The 18,511-nt window shown below is 37.0% G+C and overlaps 2 protein-coding genes across 2 annotated transcripts in view; one reads left to right on the plus strand and one right to left on the minus strand.

The window, feature by feature from the left end:
- TIMM17A (translocase of inner mitochondrial membrane 17A) overlaps window positions 1–466 on the minus strand; it is a 5,623-nt gene extending 5,157 nt beyond the window's left edge. Inside the window, exon 1 of the mRNA XM_072422229.1 lies at window positions 331–466. Coding sequence (XP_072278330.1) covers window positions 331–356 — 26 coding nt within the window. The 5' untranslated portion in view covers window positions 357–466. The remainder of the gene's footprint in view (window positions 1–330) is intronic.
- Window positions 467–7,506: 7,040 nt separating this feature from the next.
- LMOD1 (leiomodin 1) lies at window positions 7,507–17,978 on the plus strand. The gene is made up of 3 exons (XM_072422240.1): window positions 7,507–7,964; window positions 11,436–12,836; window positions 16,359–17,978. The coding sequence occupies exons 1-3, from the start codon at window positions 7,746–7,748 to the stop codon at window positions 16,383–16,385; spliced, it is 1,647 nt and encodes a 548-aa protein (XP_072278341.1). The 5' UTR covers window positions 7,507–7,745; the 3' UTR covers window positions 16,386–17,978.
- The last annotated feature ends 533 nt before the right edge of the window (window positions 17,979–18,511 follow it).

Raw genomic sequence — 18,511 nt, forward strand, 5'->3', positions numbered from 1 at the left:
GGTAATTATTCTAACTGCATGTTTTTGGATTGTGTGAGGAAACAACTCCACTACAATATCGTTTTTATAAATTTTTAAAATGTCATAGCAAATATAACATATCACAGCCCAAACCTGCAGACGCCTATATGAGAGCTGGCAACCGGTCTATGTAAATATGTGCGGGTCTGGGGTAATGTTCCTGAAGGAGAAACCTGTCCGAGGTACAGGGACACCATACAGATGCCCCAAGCAGGCCAGTATATACAGGACCGTTCAGCCCCGGCCTCTGGCCTAATAGATTCCAGACAGACCCAGAAACCCCGCAAATGACAACCTGGCCTCTCTTACCATGGCTCTCGTGTGTACTCCTCCATGATGCCACCGAAGGTCGAAAAGAAGAAATCCAGGAAGAGAGCGGGGCACGTGACCACTATTAGGGCTCTCCTATTGGATGTTGAGATGACATCAGTGTACGTCTACCATAGAGTCACAAGTCATTGTCACAGCTGCCGCCCTTGAAAATATGTCGCTCCATGGTGTTAGTAAGGCCATGTTTTTGGTTATATAAATAAATTACTGCACTGCTGACAAATGTTACAAAACAGGCTTAATTTGTATCACGATGCATGGTTCACTTTAGTGCATGTGAGCATATTTATTTGGTTTTTAATACTTTGACACACGCAGAACCACTTAGGAATTGTGAGGCCACCAGAAGCTTCTGAAATAATGTAAAGGTGACTGGCAGAATTTCTTTTATAGCAAATCACACAACAGAATACAATGGAACACAGTTGTAAATTTGAAATATATTTCAAGGAAAGTGCTGAGAGAACAGAAGGAGCAGACTAATTTATCAGTATGATGCTACTTAATATTTTGCCCAGATTGTGGGTGGAGTGGTGACATTCTTTATTTCTAACAGAGCAAGTTGTGTCATCACCCTGGCTATCCTGCAGAAGTACTTGGTAAAATTTTAAATCTTCGGGCAGCTAACACAATTCACATACATGTACATTTTTGCAAATTGCAACCAGAATGGTCGCTTCAACATGAATTCTTTGATACTACAGGATTATAAACGGATGAACAGTGGGCCTGCTAGCTAGATAATAGAAAACCCATTGTCAGAGCCTACTAAGGACAGCAAGGACTGCTTTACCAATATGTCTGTCACCCCTGGTGTGTTTGTGAAAACTGTTGTTCATATACAGGGAACTGACCTTACCCTTGATCATGTGGGTGAAGGTTGCCAAGGAATATGACACTGTTCTGAGTTCCAGTATGCTTGACAGGAACTGTGAAAAATTAAAACCCCAGCAACCTTGTATTGTGTCTCCTTGGCATGGTGCCTCCCAATGGCAAGAAACCATAGAATGTGTATTTTTCTTTGGGAAAACATAGAATAAAAATTCCCAAGTTTTTTTTTTTTAGTCCACTGCCACATTCTGGTCTTTATCAGAAAAATAATTAGGATGTGCTTGTGTAGAGATTTTTGCTAAAAGATTCCTGATGTACCCTCTTGATCACAGAGATTTTAATGGTTGTCGGTGTTCCAATGATGTTGAGGCACTGGGCCTGATTTATTAAAGCACTTCAAAGCTGGAGAAGATACACATTCATTGGTGAAGCTGAGTGATCTAGCAAACCTAGTAGGGATTTCTTAAAAGTCATTTGCTATTTGTTTGCAAATGTTTTAAATCCTAGACCAGAGACATTCCAGGTTTGCTTCCTAAATAAAAGTGTGAGTGGATTATTGGTGACTGTTTGCAACATTTGCAATGCACTGAAAACTAATGACAAGTCATTTGGTCTCTGCTGAGTGCTGAAAGGTATACATTGTTGAGGCCAGTGGTGGATTCTGATATCTTGCTCCTTCAACAGTACTATGACTTCCAGAAGGGAATTTTGTTTGTGGATTTGGTCAGCTGTTGAATTAACTTCAGATTCACCTAAGATCCAGTCATCTTGTTGATTTGGAAATAAAAATTGGCCCATGTGTACAGAGCCTAAGAGACCTTTTGGCAGGACATGATGTATCTCAGAAAGTACTCAGAAAGTTAAACATGGTTAACTTGATTTTGCTCGGGAGCTCAAGTGACTCTACTATTTCCTGTGTCTAAACATGCACCAGAACAGCAATTAGAAACTGTAAGGTGGCACAACTGTCAAAGCCTCATGGAATGTAGAGTTAGATGTACCAGTATAAAAGAACCAAGGTATATTAGTATCTCTTACAGTTACTGTCAATCAAACCAGGGTGCGAATGTGTTGGAACTACAGACATGGTGCCAACATAGGTAAGTTTTGGTTTTCAGTGTGGTCAGAATGCAGCAGGAAGAGCAGGGAACTGGCAACATTACTATGTATTTTTTTTTACTAAACTATTAAATAAAAAAGGAGATATGTACAACATGTTTTTTTTAAAAAAGAATGCATTATATAATTCAGACCTACATGCTACATAATTGTAGCTTGTGGAAAGAATAGTATAGTTATGTATAATTGATGTTTCTGTTGCATCGCTAGAAGAAACTTCACTGAAGGATCTGTGTTATCTATCCAAAGACTATACCCAACACAGAACATGGTTAATGAATATGTACATAATCTGTATAGAGTACTAAGATAACCATTGGGTCATAAAGTATAGGGCTGGAAACTGTTGCAGAACAACAAACTAGTCTCTCAAGTATGCCTTTAGGATGGCCATTCATTTATCCTGAGGTCATGAGATGATCTTAAAGGCAAACTCTTGACGCTGTAACAGTAGAACTATCATCATATATTCAATAGTGTGGGCGGCACATAAGGCAGTAATAGGGGGATTTTTTTTTCAAATGGCCTCTCGTCTAAAAAAGCAATGTTTGGCTCAGATTATGCAATTGGAACAGGACTATAAAACACCAGAGCACAGATTCACCTGGCACCAAGTCTTAATTTATGTTTGGCAACCATAGTAGAGAAACATCTGAGATGGACCAAAAATAGATATTATACGTATGGTAATAAACCTCATACATTATTGGCAAATAGACTCAAATATTTGGATAAACGTTCAATAGCATACCGATTGAGGATAGATGGTATAGGGTTAACTAGCAATTTAGAACATATTTTGAGAGAGTTTCATGAGAGGCTGCAATTCTTATATCAGGTGCAGCAAGGTTTTGATGTAAGAAATATGGATCAGTTTTTTTCTAATCTGACCCTACCAGTATTTTCTGAAACTTGGAGAGAAAGTCTTGAGGCGAAGATTACACCTCAAGAATTAGTACAAGCAATAACAAAGCTGAAGCCCAACAAAAGGCTGGGGCCGGATGGATTTACAGCAAACTATTATATGAAATTTGCTGAAGAAATAGTTCCTTATTTAATCCAAATTTTCAATAAAGTACTTGAGGGGAAAGGGTTGGAATCTAGTATGTTGGAGGCGAATAGAGACCTTAATTTCACCCAATCAAACAGGTTTTATTTATCCCACGGAGACAAGTCGGAGATAAAATCATGGGGATGATGCATTTGACTTATTATGTAAAAAAAAACTTAAACTTTTGGCTATGTTTCTGAGCTTAGATATAAGGAAAGCCTTTGATTCTGTTTTATGGCCATATTAATGAGGTTATTGGAACTTTGGGGCTTTGATCTCCACTTTTGTTCTTGGATTTCCTCCTAATATATGCGGCACCAAAGGCTTTTGTTCAATAATTGGGTTTTCACTCCCCTTATTTCTCTATAGAAAGGGGTACCAGACAAGGGTGTCCGCTTTCACCGCTGTTTTTTGCTTTGGCAATAGAACCATTGGCTCAGGCTATACAAAATTATAATGATGTGGAGTGGAAATAAGGGGTTATCACCATAAACTGAGTTTAATTGCAGACGACGTATTGTTATGTATAACAAATCCGATAGTGCCGAATTTAATGTCTATATTAACTGAGTTTCAAAAATTCTCTGGACTACAAGTGAAAAGCTCAAAAAGTAAGGCCTGGAATATCTCGCTGTCAGAAAAGGTGATAGATCTCTTGCAGAAAACATTTCCATGTAACTGGGAGGAGAGACGAATATGCTATTTGGGGGTGTATATTACACCCACTTATAAAAATTCTATGCAGGATACTGAATATTCTGCAGAAGAGCATGCTAACATTTATTTGGGGCTCAAAGAGACCTAGAATCTCTAAACAGGTTTTATATCACCAGAAAGTTAGAGGTGGATTAGGTGTACCATATTTGAGCTGTTATTATAAAGCAGCCTAAATAGCCCCAATAATAATGTATCATGAACAAAATAAGAAACCATTGTGGGTCTACTTGAAGAATCAGGATTTTTTAAAGACATCTATTGAGAATGTGCTGTGGGTTCCTTCTTGTAGGAGGGGTAGAATTAATAATCCTATACTTAAACACTGCGTTGGTATATGGTGCGTCTAGCAAAAATCTCATCCATATATCCCAAAACCTGCTTTAGAGGGTGCAAAAAAGATGGTACTTTGTATCATATATGGTGGGAGTGCCCCAAGATTAAAAAGTATTGGATTCAAATATATAAATTGGCATATACACTAGTGGGTAAGTCATTACCAATAAGCCCAGAACAAGCATTATTAAATGTTCAACCGACAAGCAGTACTAAGGTGCAGTTTAAATTGCTGACACATCTATTTTGTCAGCTAAGATGGTATTGGCTAAAGCTTGGCGGTCTTCAATGGTCAATGTGGAACATGTAAAAAAGAAAATTATGTGGTTTATGGCGAATTAAAAGATGAGGGAAATTTTAATTATACTGTACCTAAATTCCAGAAGGTTTGGGATCCATGAATTAAGTATTCAATGCCTATGGGATGGGATAGAGAATTTTTAACGTTGTAAACATGGAGTAAAAGTTCTGGGAAAGTGAATTATGTTTTTTTTTTGCAGGAATGTTTGTTTTTTTGTGGAAGGAGGTTTAGAATAAGGGTTAAGAGAGGGTACACTAGGGCTCTGTTGGCTGGAGAATAGAAAAGGATCCACCACGGAGATAGGATCTATGGCAGTTAGAAAAGCCAGGTCGATATTAGAAAATTGAGAACACAGAAGGGTTTATTTTTTTGTTAAATACAGGGGTATGTTAGATGAGGTAATAAAAGATGGTGCTCTGAAGGGTGGTATATTGAGGGCAATGTTTTTCTCTCCTTAACACTATAAAGAGTCCTTAAATTAACACTGAAAGAATGATGGTTTGTTGTAGGGTCACATTGGCACAGGGGAGGGGGGTTCCTCTCTTTTTTTTTTTCTCTCTCATGTAGGAATGTTGGTGAACTCCTTTGATAAGTAATAGCTGTTGGATTATTTAAATAGTCACTTTGTCACTGGGTATAGGGGTTGTCTGAGGGGGAGATTGTCAGCAACATGATAAATTACCTTAGGAAATGGAAAAGAAAGGATAAAAAATATTATAGATGGGTAAATTATTTGGCACTAATAAAAAGAAGATTTTAAGTAGTAAATTGGAAATAAGTTATAATGGGATCTTGGGAGATAAGTGGGGGAGCATAAATAAATGGGTACATAATAGGGAGGCTAAAATATTGTGAATAATGTACTGGATTGGTTTTATTTGTCAAATGAAGAACAATGGATTTCTGTATGACGTGTGATAGATTTTCTTTTTTCTTTTGATTGTTCAAATTTATTTGAATTATTAAAGTGAAAATTAATAAAGATATTGAAAACTAAAGGTAAACTCTGATCTGACATAATCCTACTACTGTGTAGTTTTACAGTTTTACATCTACCAACCAATGGGAAGGTAGGTCTGTAAAGTGCCTTAGCAAGATGATGATTACAATATCACTGTCCAGATGAATGGTAGGGGGCTACAAGGAAGGCAAACTGAATCACGGTGGCATTTGCTGTGGGCAACAACCTTACAGTGTGTAATGTGGACTCCCACATCTGACTTTTGGATGGCACTACAGTGGTCTGCAAACCATGTGTGTCTTGTAACCCTGGAACTAGATGATTTTTGGGGTGACCTTTCAGAGTGTGGACCCTGTGGACTATAGAACACCCCCCAAATGTGACACAACCACTCCCTTTTCCATGACACATCAAGACTTCAAAAATTTGCTTGTGCTAAAGTTATGCTTTAAACAAAGTAACTATTTTTTTGATGTTATTACAATTCGTGTGTAGTAAAGAGAAAGCCTTGATGAGTTTATTTTGCCCAACAAATCTTGTTCAAGGGTTGGCCAACCCAAATCTCACCCCTAATCATGTTTAAGGAAAGGTTAACAAATATTGCTCACACAATTGGTTGATGTTCAGAAAAAATTCACTTCTCCACTAAGCAGTGCTATTTAAAAATCCAAAAAATTGAACACTGTGAATGTATAAAGCAGGATTTATTTTTTAACTGAAATTTCCTGACGTTTGTCCAGTGGATTGCAAAATGCAAATCCCAGTGTTCTGTTCTGAGTGCAAAAAAAGTAAACATTTTACTTACCAGACAGTTTACTTAATACCAGATTTTTTTTTAAGGTGCAAAAAATAACCTTACCTACAGTATTGCAATTTGTTGCACCATAATCAGAGCAGGTATGCAGTCCTAGTTGTATGTGTTATCTGTCCCCTAAAATTGGCCAGTTTTGTTGTATCAGATGACTTAAGTCTTTGGGGTCGGGTGAATGCATAACTACCAATCAACTGGTGGGGTTACACAATATATTTTAACAGGTACTGTTTATGTATGGATAAGTAGCTCTGCCAGTGCCTTCACCCTCTCCAATCTATAGACAAAACATGCATTAATATTTATGGCAGAACCTGCTTTCAGAGGTGCCACAGGGAGGTAGGATGACACCTGTGCATTTGACTATTCTCCTATATCTATGGGAAATCATTGGATTACCTTCTGATGTTTCTGAACATGGGGGCAATATTGAAATGGCTTTTCTTTTGCTGTCATCTGTAGCCCTACACCAACATTCCTGGGATGTGTAGTAATAACTGCTAGAGCCACAGATAGTTCCAGGACTCTGCAATGTGTAAACAGTGAGTTTTTTCTTTACCAAATAAGGATTTGTTAATTATTCTGCACCTTCTACAAATGTTCTAATAGACAAATTAAAGGACACACAAATGTCATATTATACTAAATCACAATCCTATTGCTAAGTAAAGCAACAGGAGTGATCTTTATATAGTAAAAAATGATGAGCTGGAACTAAAAAGGATGGGGATATAGGTAAAATGAGTTCATGAGCCATAAGATTCTGCAAATGTTAGAACTTTAGATTGTTCACACATCAAGTCTTACAGTGATCACCATTACCCTTTCATTTGTATACAAAGATCCTTGGTGCAGTTTTCCTGACTTCCAGTCCTTGGTGATTTCCATAAAAAGCGATGTATCCTCTCTCTAAATTTGGGCATGAGTGGAACATTCACAAGAATGTCTTGACTCTGAGCCCTTGGGAGTGGAGGGGAGGTGGGGGTGGAGTGAGCAGGGAAGACATTACATGATAATTGGAACAACACAATCATCTCCTTGTTGGTGCTGGGGAACACACCTGCGGGGGCTCCCCACTTCCATTTGAAGAATTAGCCACCTCTTGGATTGCCATATCAGATAGTTTTATGGAGGCTTTGTTATTCTAAACTTCTTGTGCATCATTTCATACACTCTGATCTAGTGATCTGCTCTTTCTGTACCCCCTGGTTTTCCTCCTGCATACTCCATTCCCTTTCTTCTACTTAGTGTCCTAACACAAGCAGTCATCATGTCCAGGGTGGCCAAGTACCGGCGCCAGGTGAGTGAAGATCCAGACATTGACAACCTGTTGTCCACTCTGTCCCCGGAGGAGATGGAGCAGCTGCAGCAGGAGTTGGATGCTGGAGATCCAGACGCCGGATTGTCTGCTGGGCTGAGAAGGGACCAAACCGAGAGGGCTTCCAGCCAGAGGGAGGCAGAGAAGGAGAGAGAGAGACAGGCAGCTAAGGTAAGGACTGAGATCCCTATCATCCTCATCCAAAGCACATTACTGTAGTCACTGCAGCTGTTCTAAGCATACCAGATGATCTGCAAATATTAAACTTAATCACTCATCTTAATAGCTTTCATATATAAAAAGTCCCTTAACTTTTTTTTAAATAATGTTTAGAAGATTCTGCAATGAAACTCCTTTTTTAGACTGTTTAGAATGTTGACAATACTGGGTTACTGGCCCCCTAATGTTTGTGTGTGGTCATATTCCCTGTAACATACTCCCCCAATGGAGAGTACCAATTAGTGGTCATTGCAGCTCACATTACATGATTTGGTCTGCTGTGGTCAGCTTTGCAAACCCCCCTCACAAATACCATGTAGGGAAAAGATGGCTGTAAAGAGACTGCAAGCGATCAGCAAAAAACAAAACATGATAAGTACACAAAAAATCATTATGGCCCAAAGCAATCTGGCAAAAAATGGTTCCCAACCACTTCCATTGACGTGAATGACAGTGATTGGGACAGCGGTTGAGCCCACGGAACACCATTGTAGCTCGTCGTAGGTCTGAAATGACCCTTAAAGAACCAATGCTTACAGATTTAACAGTGGGCGTCAGTGAATGGTAATGAACTGTTTACCGACACCCCCATTACTTCTCTATTGGGCCGCTCAGGGTAGACACTACATGGTAGCTGCTCACTTGCTTGAGGAAGAGATAACTGCACCCCAACCTCAGTGCCAGTCTTAACATAACCTTGGTGACTCTTTTTTTAAGACAAACATAATAAAAGTAACAATAAGCCCTCTATGGTATATTTTATAACTTGAAGTTATCCTGGGACACATTTATTGAAGTGAGGTGATGTTAACCCGTTTACATGAAATTTCTAGTTTTAGAGGAGTTTATAGTTTTTTCAATCATTGGAGAGGGAGAGAGGGAGAGAGAGAGAGAGAGAGAGAGAGAGAGTCCCTGAAATGGACATGGAGAGCAATACACAGTTCTTCGACGTTCTATCCAATTCTAAGAAAAATAAAATAATTTTTTGCTTTATGTTATACATTTACTACATTTTAATTAATTTAGCTCATGCCTATAGAAGACTAGATGATTGAGATTTTCTCAATGGTTAATAAATCCTGTAGTATACACTAGATTTTTTTTCCATCAATCCTACAGCTTTTCATGGAGTAGAAGTCAATGTATTTGCAGTGAAATATTTGGATTTGAAGACCAGACGACATGATGAAAGAGGTTCTCAATTTGTTCATAAATTTGCCCCGACGTACTCACACAGTAGTGTGTGTTCTAAAAGTTTTCAGATAGTGGTGACTCCTTGCTTTACTTGTGGTAGTGTTGGCTAAGCATAACATCAGGGAGTATAAAGATAAAGTTTTCATCTGGATTGGTGTGTGTGAATTTGAAGCTTAATAACAAAATTTCTGCAGTTTGTTCTGCAGAGGGAAGGAAAAATCTCAATACCTCTTGTGATTATTTTATTGTCATCAGGAAAGGTCCCGATCGGGATAGCAAGTAGGCTATTCTCCTTTATTTATAAAAAAGGGACATCTGACATGTCCTCAAACATTCCGTGGTGGGAATCAATTACTGCCAATGAAACACATGGACCTGGAAAATTCCCATGAGGGAATGTTTGAGGGAATGTCTATTTCCATGTTTTATAAATAGGTGTTTTAATTGCTGTTTGTGGCCAAAGTTGAGTAACCTCAGTGATATGAAATCTCCTATTTGGGCCACAAAGAGCAAGTACAAGCTTAAGCTGAAAAGGTTTTAACTCTTTCTCCCCAAAAAAGTTTTGGTCTTGTTATTCACCTAGGAATATATGCTTTTCTGGAACTGAAAAGAAGATGGTACACAGCACTTAAGGGACAATAGTGAGGTCTGTTAGGCCAAATTAATGCAAAACCTATTTATTTGGAAAATTTAATGCAAACCAAAGTTTACTCTAGTCTAACTGCTTGGTTGGAAAGGTAAACAGCAACTCTGGGCCTGTTGGGGACAACCACCAGCCAATGGGAATGCCCCCATTTTATACCTTAACAACATACATACATTAACTTTAGGCAAAGAGTCCATTGCTAATGAACACAGCAAGAATCTGGAACAACATGATTACTTGATTCTGGTAGAATGTCAGGTTTTTGGGATGATTTTGTTCTCAGCCAAAATCTGAAAAGCAACTTAGCTTTCCAATTGATGCCAGTATTGTTTAGGTGAAACACTAGCATGTGTATGTGACTTAGCTGGAGCATGTTTATTCTTTCACTAAGTGATTGGTTATATTTCTTTTTTTAAAAGCTAAACAAAACTGAAGGTATTATATTAACCCTTTGATCTATATGTGGTTTTTATGGCGAACAATTCTGTAATTTTTCCAGCGAGGTAAGGACATCCGACATACCAATGACTACTAGATACAAACACGACAAATGGGCTTTCATGCTGGTTCTGTAGCAGCACAGAAGCTTGATAGGGGAGAGGGGGTGGTTTGCATGACTTACAGAAGAAATATTTTGCTAAACACAGCTGAGCAAAATCTTGTGACTCTTTAATGACAAAGACAAACTCTGCAGTTGTTTCTTTTTGCATATTTTTTGCTATGTTTGAGATTAACTCACAGTGAAGATTTTATACAATAACTGACACCATGCTGCCTAATAATATGTTCAGACAAACATCTGTCCTAATTGCATTTGTTAAAATAATGTACCTTTACCGACTTTACAGATTCAACTTAAGAACAAACCTACAGTCCCTATCTCGTATGTAACCCGGGGACTACCTATAATTATACAGAAGCTTCACTCCCTGGCTGGTTGTATTTCCTTGTAATCTATAAATACAAAAAAGTGTTAGTGGAGATGGTACAGTTCTAGGGCAACCCAATACCCATACTAGTTTTACTCAAATTCAATTACAAATACTCTTTTTGTATGGAAAGGATTGAGACCTCCCTACAAAAAAAGCAGAGAGCCGTGGCTAGTTGCAGATCCACTTTTTTTTCTAATTTTTTTTCCTTCTCTGAGTTGGGTCAAATATAATTTGCCTAGTCTTGTTACCTGTTTACTTGTTCATAGCCATGTTTCTTCACACAAAATCAATACTACTCAATGTTTTCTTATTAAAATTTTTTTCATTATATTTTTTTAATATTTTATTTTATGAACACAATAAATGCATTTTACACAAAACAATTACTAACTGCAGCTCAATTACAACATGAAAAGTTAAAACATACACTTAGAACACACTGGGTATCCATGCTTCAAAGTAGAAGATCTTGACAAACTGTCAATATTTAGATACAGACTTTTAGTGTATTGTACAAAAAGAACATATATGTGAATAAGAATGGAGACAGCAAGAGACACATCTACATCTACACACATAGTTCTATGTTGCAGATTTCTTTACAGCTTAAAATTTTCGGAACTTAAAACTTTTCAAAAAACATCTTTTTAGAATGAAAAGAAGATACAAGAAGAGAAGAAGAAGAAGGAAGAGAAGGGAAAAGAGACTGCTACCCTAGACCCAAGTCCAACCAAAGCACCAGAAGACTTAAAAACTAAGGCAAAAAAAGAGGTGGACAAACCAAAGGATGATCGGGTTAGCAAAATGAGAGAGAGATTTAGACAAGAAAAAAATAGTAGTGCAGTGGATAAGGATAAGCCAGAGAAGACTCCATTGAAAAAACAGGAAGAAGAGAAGAGTACAAAGCAAACAGTAAAGGACAAAGCAGAAAAGGACAAAGCACAACAAAGCACAGAAGAGAAAGCAGAGAAGAAGGTTGTTGAAAAGACAGAAAAAAAGGAAATGGCAAAGCTCCAGACTGAAAATAAACTAGACAAAAAAATTATTCCAGACAAGCCCCAGGAGAAACAAGATAAAGCAGAAAGAGTCCAAGTGAATAAAAGTATTCCAGAGGAGAAGCCACCAGTCGATCAAGAGAAGAAAAATGCAAAAAATTCAGCACAACAGAAGACTGAAAACGGAGCTAAGAACACAACAGATGATAAGGATGATGAGGCATCAAAAATCTTTGATGAACTTTTAGAAAAAGTAAAAAATAATGATCCGGAATTGCCAGAGCTCAATCTGAACAATTCAGAGTGCATTACCATAGACACCCTAATGAGTTTTACTGAGGCCCTAGAGTTCAACACTATAGTTAAGACATTTTCTTTAGCAAACACACGTGCTGATGACCACATTGCTTTAGCTATTGCTGTTTTGCTCAAATCCAATAAAACCATTATTAGCATCAATCTGGACTCCAATCACATTACAGGCAAAGGTATATTAGCCATTTTTAGAGCTTTGCAGCACAATGACACACTGACAGAACTCCGCTTCCATAACCAACGTCACATATGTGGAGGAAAAACCGAGATGGAGATTGCAAAGATTCTGAAAGAAAACACAACTCTATTAAAACTTGGGTACCACTTTGAGCTAGCTGGTCCTCGCATGACTGTAACCAATTTGCTGAGTCGTAACATGGATAAGCAAAGGCAGCGTAGAATGGCAGAGCAGAAAGCATTAAAGGAAGCTGAAGGCAAAAAGAACACCTTGGAGGTTCCCAAGGTTATTCCTCCTCCAAAAGAAACTCCGAAACCAACAAAACCAGCAAAACCAGCGCCAAACAAGGTAAAAAAGGATGCTTCCAAAAAAGATGGGGTGCCTGCTCCACCCCCTCCACCTCCACCTATGGCACCCCTGGCACCACCCCTCGAGAACATTAGGAACTCTTTGTCCCCTGCATCTCGCAGAAAGATAGAGGAGAAGACTGTGCCTGCTGAAAAGAATACCAGAGACAAACTGTTGGAATCAATTAGATCAAGCAATATCAAACAGCTAAAAAAGGTAAGATCTATAACATTCTTCTAGAAATAGCTGTTAATATTATTTGAAAGGTGCAGAATAATAATTTCAGTATAGAGACTATCTACTAGAAAGCAATAATTTTATAGAACCTCTATAGCTGCTATGAAAGGCTTGATGGACTTGTTTGGTGTTGGGTTGTGTACTGATCTCCAGGGGGGATAGGAAACTGGTCCAGGGGATTTGGAGGAAAATACAACCAAGTGCTTCATGGTAGAGGCAGCTTTCAATGAGCTAAAGAAAGAGTGGAATGCAAAATGCTCCTTGGCTCTTCATTGACTGGTAGGCATTGTGAAAGGTAGATGTACCTATGAGTTATCATGACATAACTTTTACCTGTTCTGCATTTGGTTATATATTAAAGCAAGCCGATGTTGGACGATTTACCATGTTGTGAGATTTTACCAGATGCTGAGATTGAAAGTAGAAAGAGGTGCACATAACTTTATAATGACCATCACGTGTCAGTGACTGCAGGTCATGCTCTGATCTGAATAAAAGTAAAGTTTCTCAGGTACACAACCTCAAAAAATCACTTTAGTACTGGTTCAAGGGATAGATGCTTTCCTGAAAAATCACCCCTCTATAAAAAAAACTGCAAACATTCTAGTTATAGATTTAAAGATTTTTTGTTCTGATAGGAACCTCAGGAACTGATGATTCTACAAGAGCTTCTACTTATCCAGCACTCTTTGATTGTTGGAATGCTCTTTGATTGTTTCAACAATATTTTATTTGTTTTTACCATAAGTCTTCTAGTAGTTAGTAAAAATACCACCATTATGTGAGTTCTTTATAAATTTATTAGCTTCTAACTTTTACAGACAGGTTGGGGATGTTGAGTCTGTGCATGACCTTAATTCAATACAATGTTGGTGCCAATCCAATACATTCAAAGAAAAGTGTAATAGCGCTTTTTGTCAATTTTATTTTACTGTCGAATATTGTTGTGAAATGCTGTTTTTATGGAATTTGATCATAAAGTTGTAAAAAAGCATGTATTTACAGCAAAACATGGCTGCATTTTCACTGCTTTCCTATATTGCAAACACATCTCAACAGGGCAGGCCGGGACTAAAGAAACACAACACAATGCAGGTCAAATGCAGTCAGAAAACTGTTATTCACACTACCATCATGAAACAAATCTGAATCTGATGACCTGCATTTAACATGCATTTCAAATTTGTAGAAACAAAAAAAAAACAGGAAAACAACAATTGACTATACTTTTTCTTACAAAATTACATTTCTGTGCATTTTAAAGTATTTGCATGAAATCTTTATTTTAAAATAAGACATTCATTACAGGATACATCCATGGCACTAACTTTGCAAAGCATGTTGAACCTTCTAAATGAAAACCCAGCTATGTCTAAAATAGACATGTTGGGGGGTTGGAAAGAGTGTGCAACTCTTCAGTACCTCTGATTATCTTGTTCTATCTGTTTATTTTTTTTAGTAAATCCATAGAAAAAATAAATAAAAAGCTTAAATTCCATTTGTAAATAATTTTACCATAATCTGTAGATAAAATTAATTTTTAGGTTGATTATAAATAGGACAATGTACAAACTTGTTATCTACCATAACACTAAGGGCTCTATTTTTAAAGCAACAAATCAGACATTTGCTGAAACAGTTCCTGGTGGAAAATGTATTACTGCCATTAAAACATATGAACCTGGAAGATTCTCTACCTGAAAATGTTTCAGTGAATGTAAGATTCAGTGAATTATAAATAGCCATTAACTGTTTTATTACTAATACTTGTTAATGTAATACTATGTTTGCAAACAATTACTGAAAAAAAGTCTTTTAGGACTCCAGAAAATATGTACAATATTACTTTTGCATCATAAGTGATGATCAAATGGTGTAAAGCCTTCTCTAGGCCCAGTCAGCCCCAATGTTCTTTATTTATCCCTACCCCCACCCACAGTGTATGCTATTTTTATTAAATGTCATTGCAGCAGACACACTACTGCCTCTGTGACCCCCTGTCTCCCACAAGACCATAATTAACACACCAAGGCCTTCAAGCAATGTCATCCATAGCTGCTCTCTGTAGCACTCTCAGGACTCAATGATTTCTCTATAGTACACACACATTTCATAGAGCCAGTTTAATCTGAATAAGAAATAACTGAATGCAAGGAGACCCCCTCTGCCTTTGCACACTGAACTGCTAGACTTAGGGCTCCCTTTGTAGCTGACAGTGTATGTTGTTGTGTTCCATATGGTTTACTGTTTACTGTGTACATGGTAATGCAAGACATTCATACACTTCTGTTAGAAATAACTAGGAAAAATATACCAGGTAAAAGTGTCCTAAATTCTTTACAATATTTCTAAAATAGGCAGTTTCTTAAAGACATGTAATATGATTCTTGTATGTATTATATGTGGGAAAGAAAATCCCTGTACTATATTCTAATTCCATATAAACTACATCCAAAGCAAATGATATAAATGCTGTTCAAAGATATAAGGGCATGCATGATATGATACATTATAAGCACAGGGCTTACATAAAGAATTGAGTAGGTCATAATATATTAATGTCTCTGTTCATGCATAACTCAATGGGAAGGTAATGCAATACATCAGACTACAAACTTTACTCAGGTTTCTTGGCCCTTGCATTGTATGAACCTGTGGATAGGTAAACGAATTATGACCGTTCACCGCCTGTTACTTGTGTATTCTCATTTGTTTTTCTAGGTTTAAGCTGAACATAAAGTTTGCATATATGTAGGTCTACAAAATATTTTACATAAATAAATGCTCTGCAGTAATGCAAATGATGATCAAATGCAAATTCCATGCTACTAGGAATGGATTTACTTGTATATCAGATAGTACAAAGCTGGATTTACAGAGATGACAACTGGAAATGTATTGTTTCGAAGCATGGCTGTACAAAACCAATCGAGTTAGCCAGTGCTGTTTTGAGGCATGTTAAACAGATTTGCTTTGCAAGCCTTATTTAGGTCACAGATTAACTGCCCAGAAGTTAGCATTGGCTTTGTATTAGTAATGCAAAATCAAACAATGTGATTTAAAGAGACCAACATGTTAACATATATACCACAGTCCTCAAATGTCATTTATTGATTTGTCTTGGAGCATCAATGAATGACTGAATGGGAACAAATGCTGGTCATAACAATTATGTAGGAAAGCACAGTGGGGTGCCTCTTGCTCATTCATCCCCGCTCGTCCCCATAGAACAGAATGGTGCTGTGTGTACAATGCTCCTTTGTTCATCTGTCACTGAATCAATCACAAAAGATTGTTTCTGGCAACACAAGTTCAACATAGACTTAACTCTGGTCGTACTTGTATGCATATACAGGTAAAAACTGTAAAAGGAAAACATCACTTTGTTTACACTATAATGCCAATATTATTTTTGTACAAAGTTGATCACACACAAGTCTTTAATAAAACATTTGAAAAATTGACAAATTCTGTTTTAATATTTTGTCTTTTGTTTTGTAGGTGGAAGTGCCAAAATGGCTGAGATAAAAAGAAAAACGTGGTTTACCTATGGGAACATTTTGTCTTCTCATGAACAACTTAAGCATACCCATTTGTTTATCTGAATCCACACCTGTTTTTATGCTTTTTAGAAGCTAAATACTGTCTTGGCTACCTTAGCTACCCAACATTCCTTATCAATGCCTTTCCTTATTATTTCTGGGGTTTCGACGGCTGTTTACCAGGGACAAGTAAGGAGCAAATAACAGATGAGCAGAAGGTAATGGAAATAAAATATACTGCAGCATAAAAATGCTGCTCCTATTTTATTTCATGCTACATAAATTCAGTATTTACCTGCCCAAGAACAATGGAGAATTGATTTTTTTAAATCTAGTTTGAATGAAAGGCCTATGCCCATCCTGATTTTGTAACTGGTTTGAATTAGAATATTGGCTGGAGTGAGAGAGCCTGGAGACAGGAATAGTTTACATATCTATAATATAAACAGTTACTGAAGGCACGCAGTTCCATGTAGGGAGCCCAACAGCTTGTTACATTATAGAATTCACACAGGATCAAGAAGGGATCAGTGAGAAATGGGAATCATTGTTCCAAATTAAGATATACTTTGAGATTGTAGTTCTGCACAGCTATGGAAAAGAATCAGAAATCTCTGTTCATCATTTTAGGCTGGCCATGTATAAGGCTCAATAAAACACTAATTATTTGAAACTTGAAAAATGCACTTTTATGTTATATGCCCAGATACATTCTCTATAGATTAATTTCAAATTGGTCCTTTCTGGCTGATCTCTGCTGTATCAGCAGAAAACAGTGTGATCCACTGTCCAAATATAATGTTTGTCCCTCAAACTAAATGTTCATATTCAATGTACTGAGTTTTAAGATGGTTATGTAGGAATTATTTGTATTATTTAACTATCTTTCTCCATCTGGCCAGCCAGACGATGGCAAATAAAGATTATTTGTGATTAGTATGCCTGAACACAATCCACTGCTGTTTTTGCATAGTGGAATGGCTGTTAAAACTGGAATCACACTAAAGTGTTACAGAAGTTATGCTTTTTAGAGAATATCCCTATCTTGTGTTTTGCCATGTTATAAAGGCAGCAAGACGCACAAAACACAATGACCTCTGGTAAAATGCACATTGATTATGTCCTTTAAAGCATCCATTATTTAACGCTATAGTATGAATCTAGTAATTCATAATTTTTTAATCCCATTTTGAAGGTCTCGTTGGGCTATCAGTAAAATGATACCACATGAATTGATGCCGCACAATCAACAGTTTCTCAGATGAATATATGGATCTTGCTGTTTAATCAATAAATGTAGATCAACAATAAGTCACGGTTGATTTTGGAAAGGAGATAATAGTGCTTATCTTAACAGACACTTCCCTCTGTTACGCACTCCAATGTGAAATGGTTAACAGATAAACATGGCTTAGAGGCTGTGTGAGAACATATTGATGGGTACTGAGTATCACTGTTATTTAAAATCAAATACATTTGCACAGATATAAATATATATATTTTTGACTTGTAAATCTGTTGTGAAAAAATGTTTCGAGAGCTTAATAAACATTATAAATGCATGTGTAATTAAACTCTTGTAGCAGTCTCCCTGGAATATGTTGTCTGGCAAGGCTTGTATCTCTGACAGGGAAAAGATACTTTATGCTTCAATTTGCCATATAAGGAAATCACAGCAACTTGTTCGCTATTCACAAGGCAAGGGAGGGTGAAAATGTTTGGGGGATGAAACAGCATAGCAAGAGGACTGAGAAACATGAAAAATAGCTAAGGCCTTGGCAATATATTATCTTTATTAGATGTGAAAAAAATTATTAATATGATGTGCTTGCTGATGTACTTGGAATGTAAAAGCATTACAGCTGCATACTCTTTTGATATGTTAGTTCATGGATACATTTGCTAATGTCATGCTATCCTATAAAATATTTGTTATTACATAAGAATATACGAAAAAAGCGTTTTAATTTTAATGGCTAAAAGATCATTGGGCCTTATTGTCCTAGGTGGTATGTGGTTCAAAAACTCCATACAGTTTCTATATTGTTTCCCAGAAGGAGTTTTCAAAATGTAATTATAGTTAACCCAGTATAGTTTTCCTTTGAAATTGTC

Source organism: Pyxicephalus adspersus, chromosome 1 (genome assembly GCF_032062135.1).
Source record: "Pyxicephalus adspersus chromosome 1, UCB_Pads_2.0, whole genome shotgun sequence".
NCBI classification, from domain to species: Eukaryota; Metazoa; Chordata; class Amphibia; order Anura; family Pyxicephalidae; genus Pyxicephalus; species Pyxicephalus adspersus.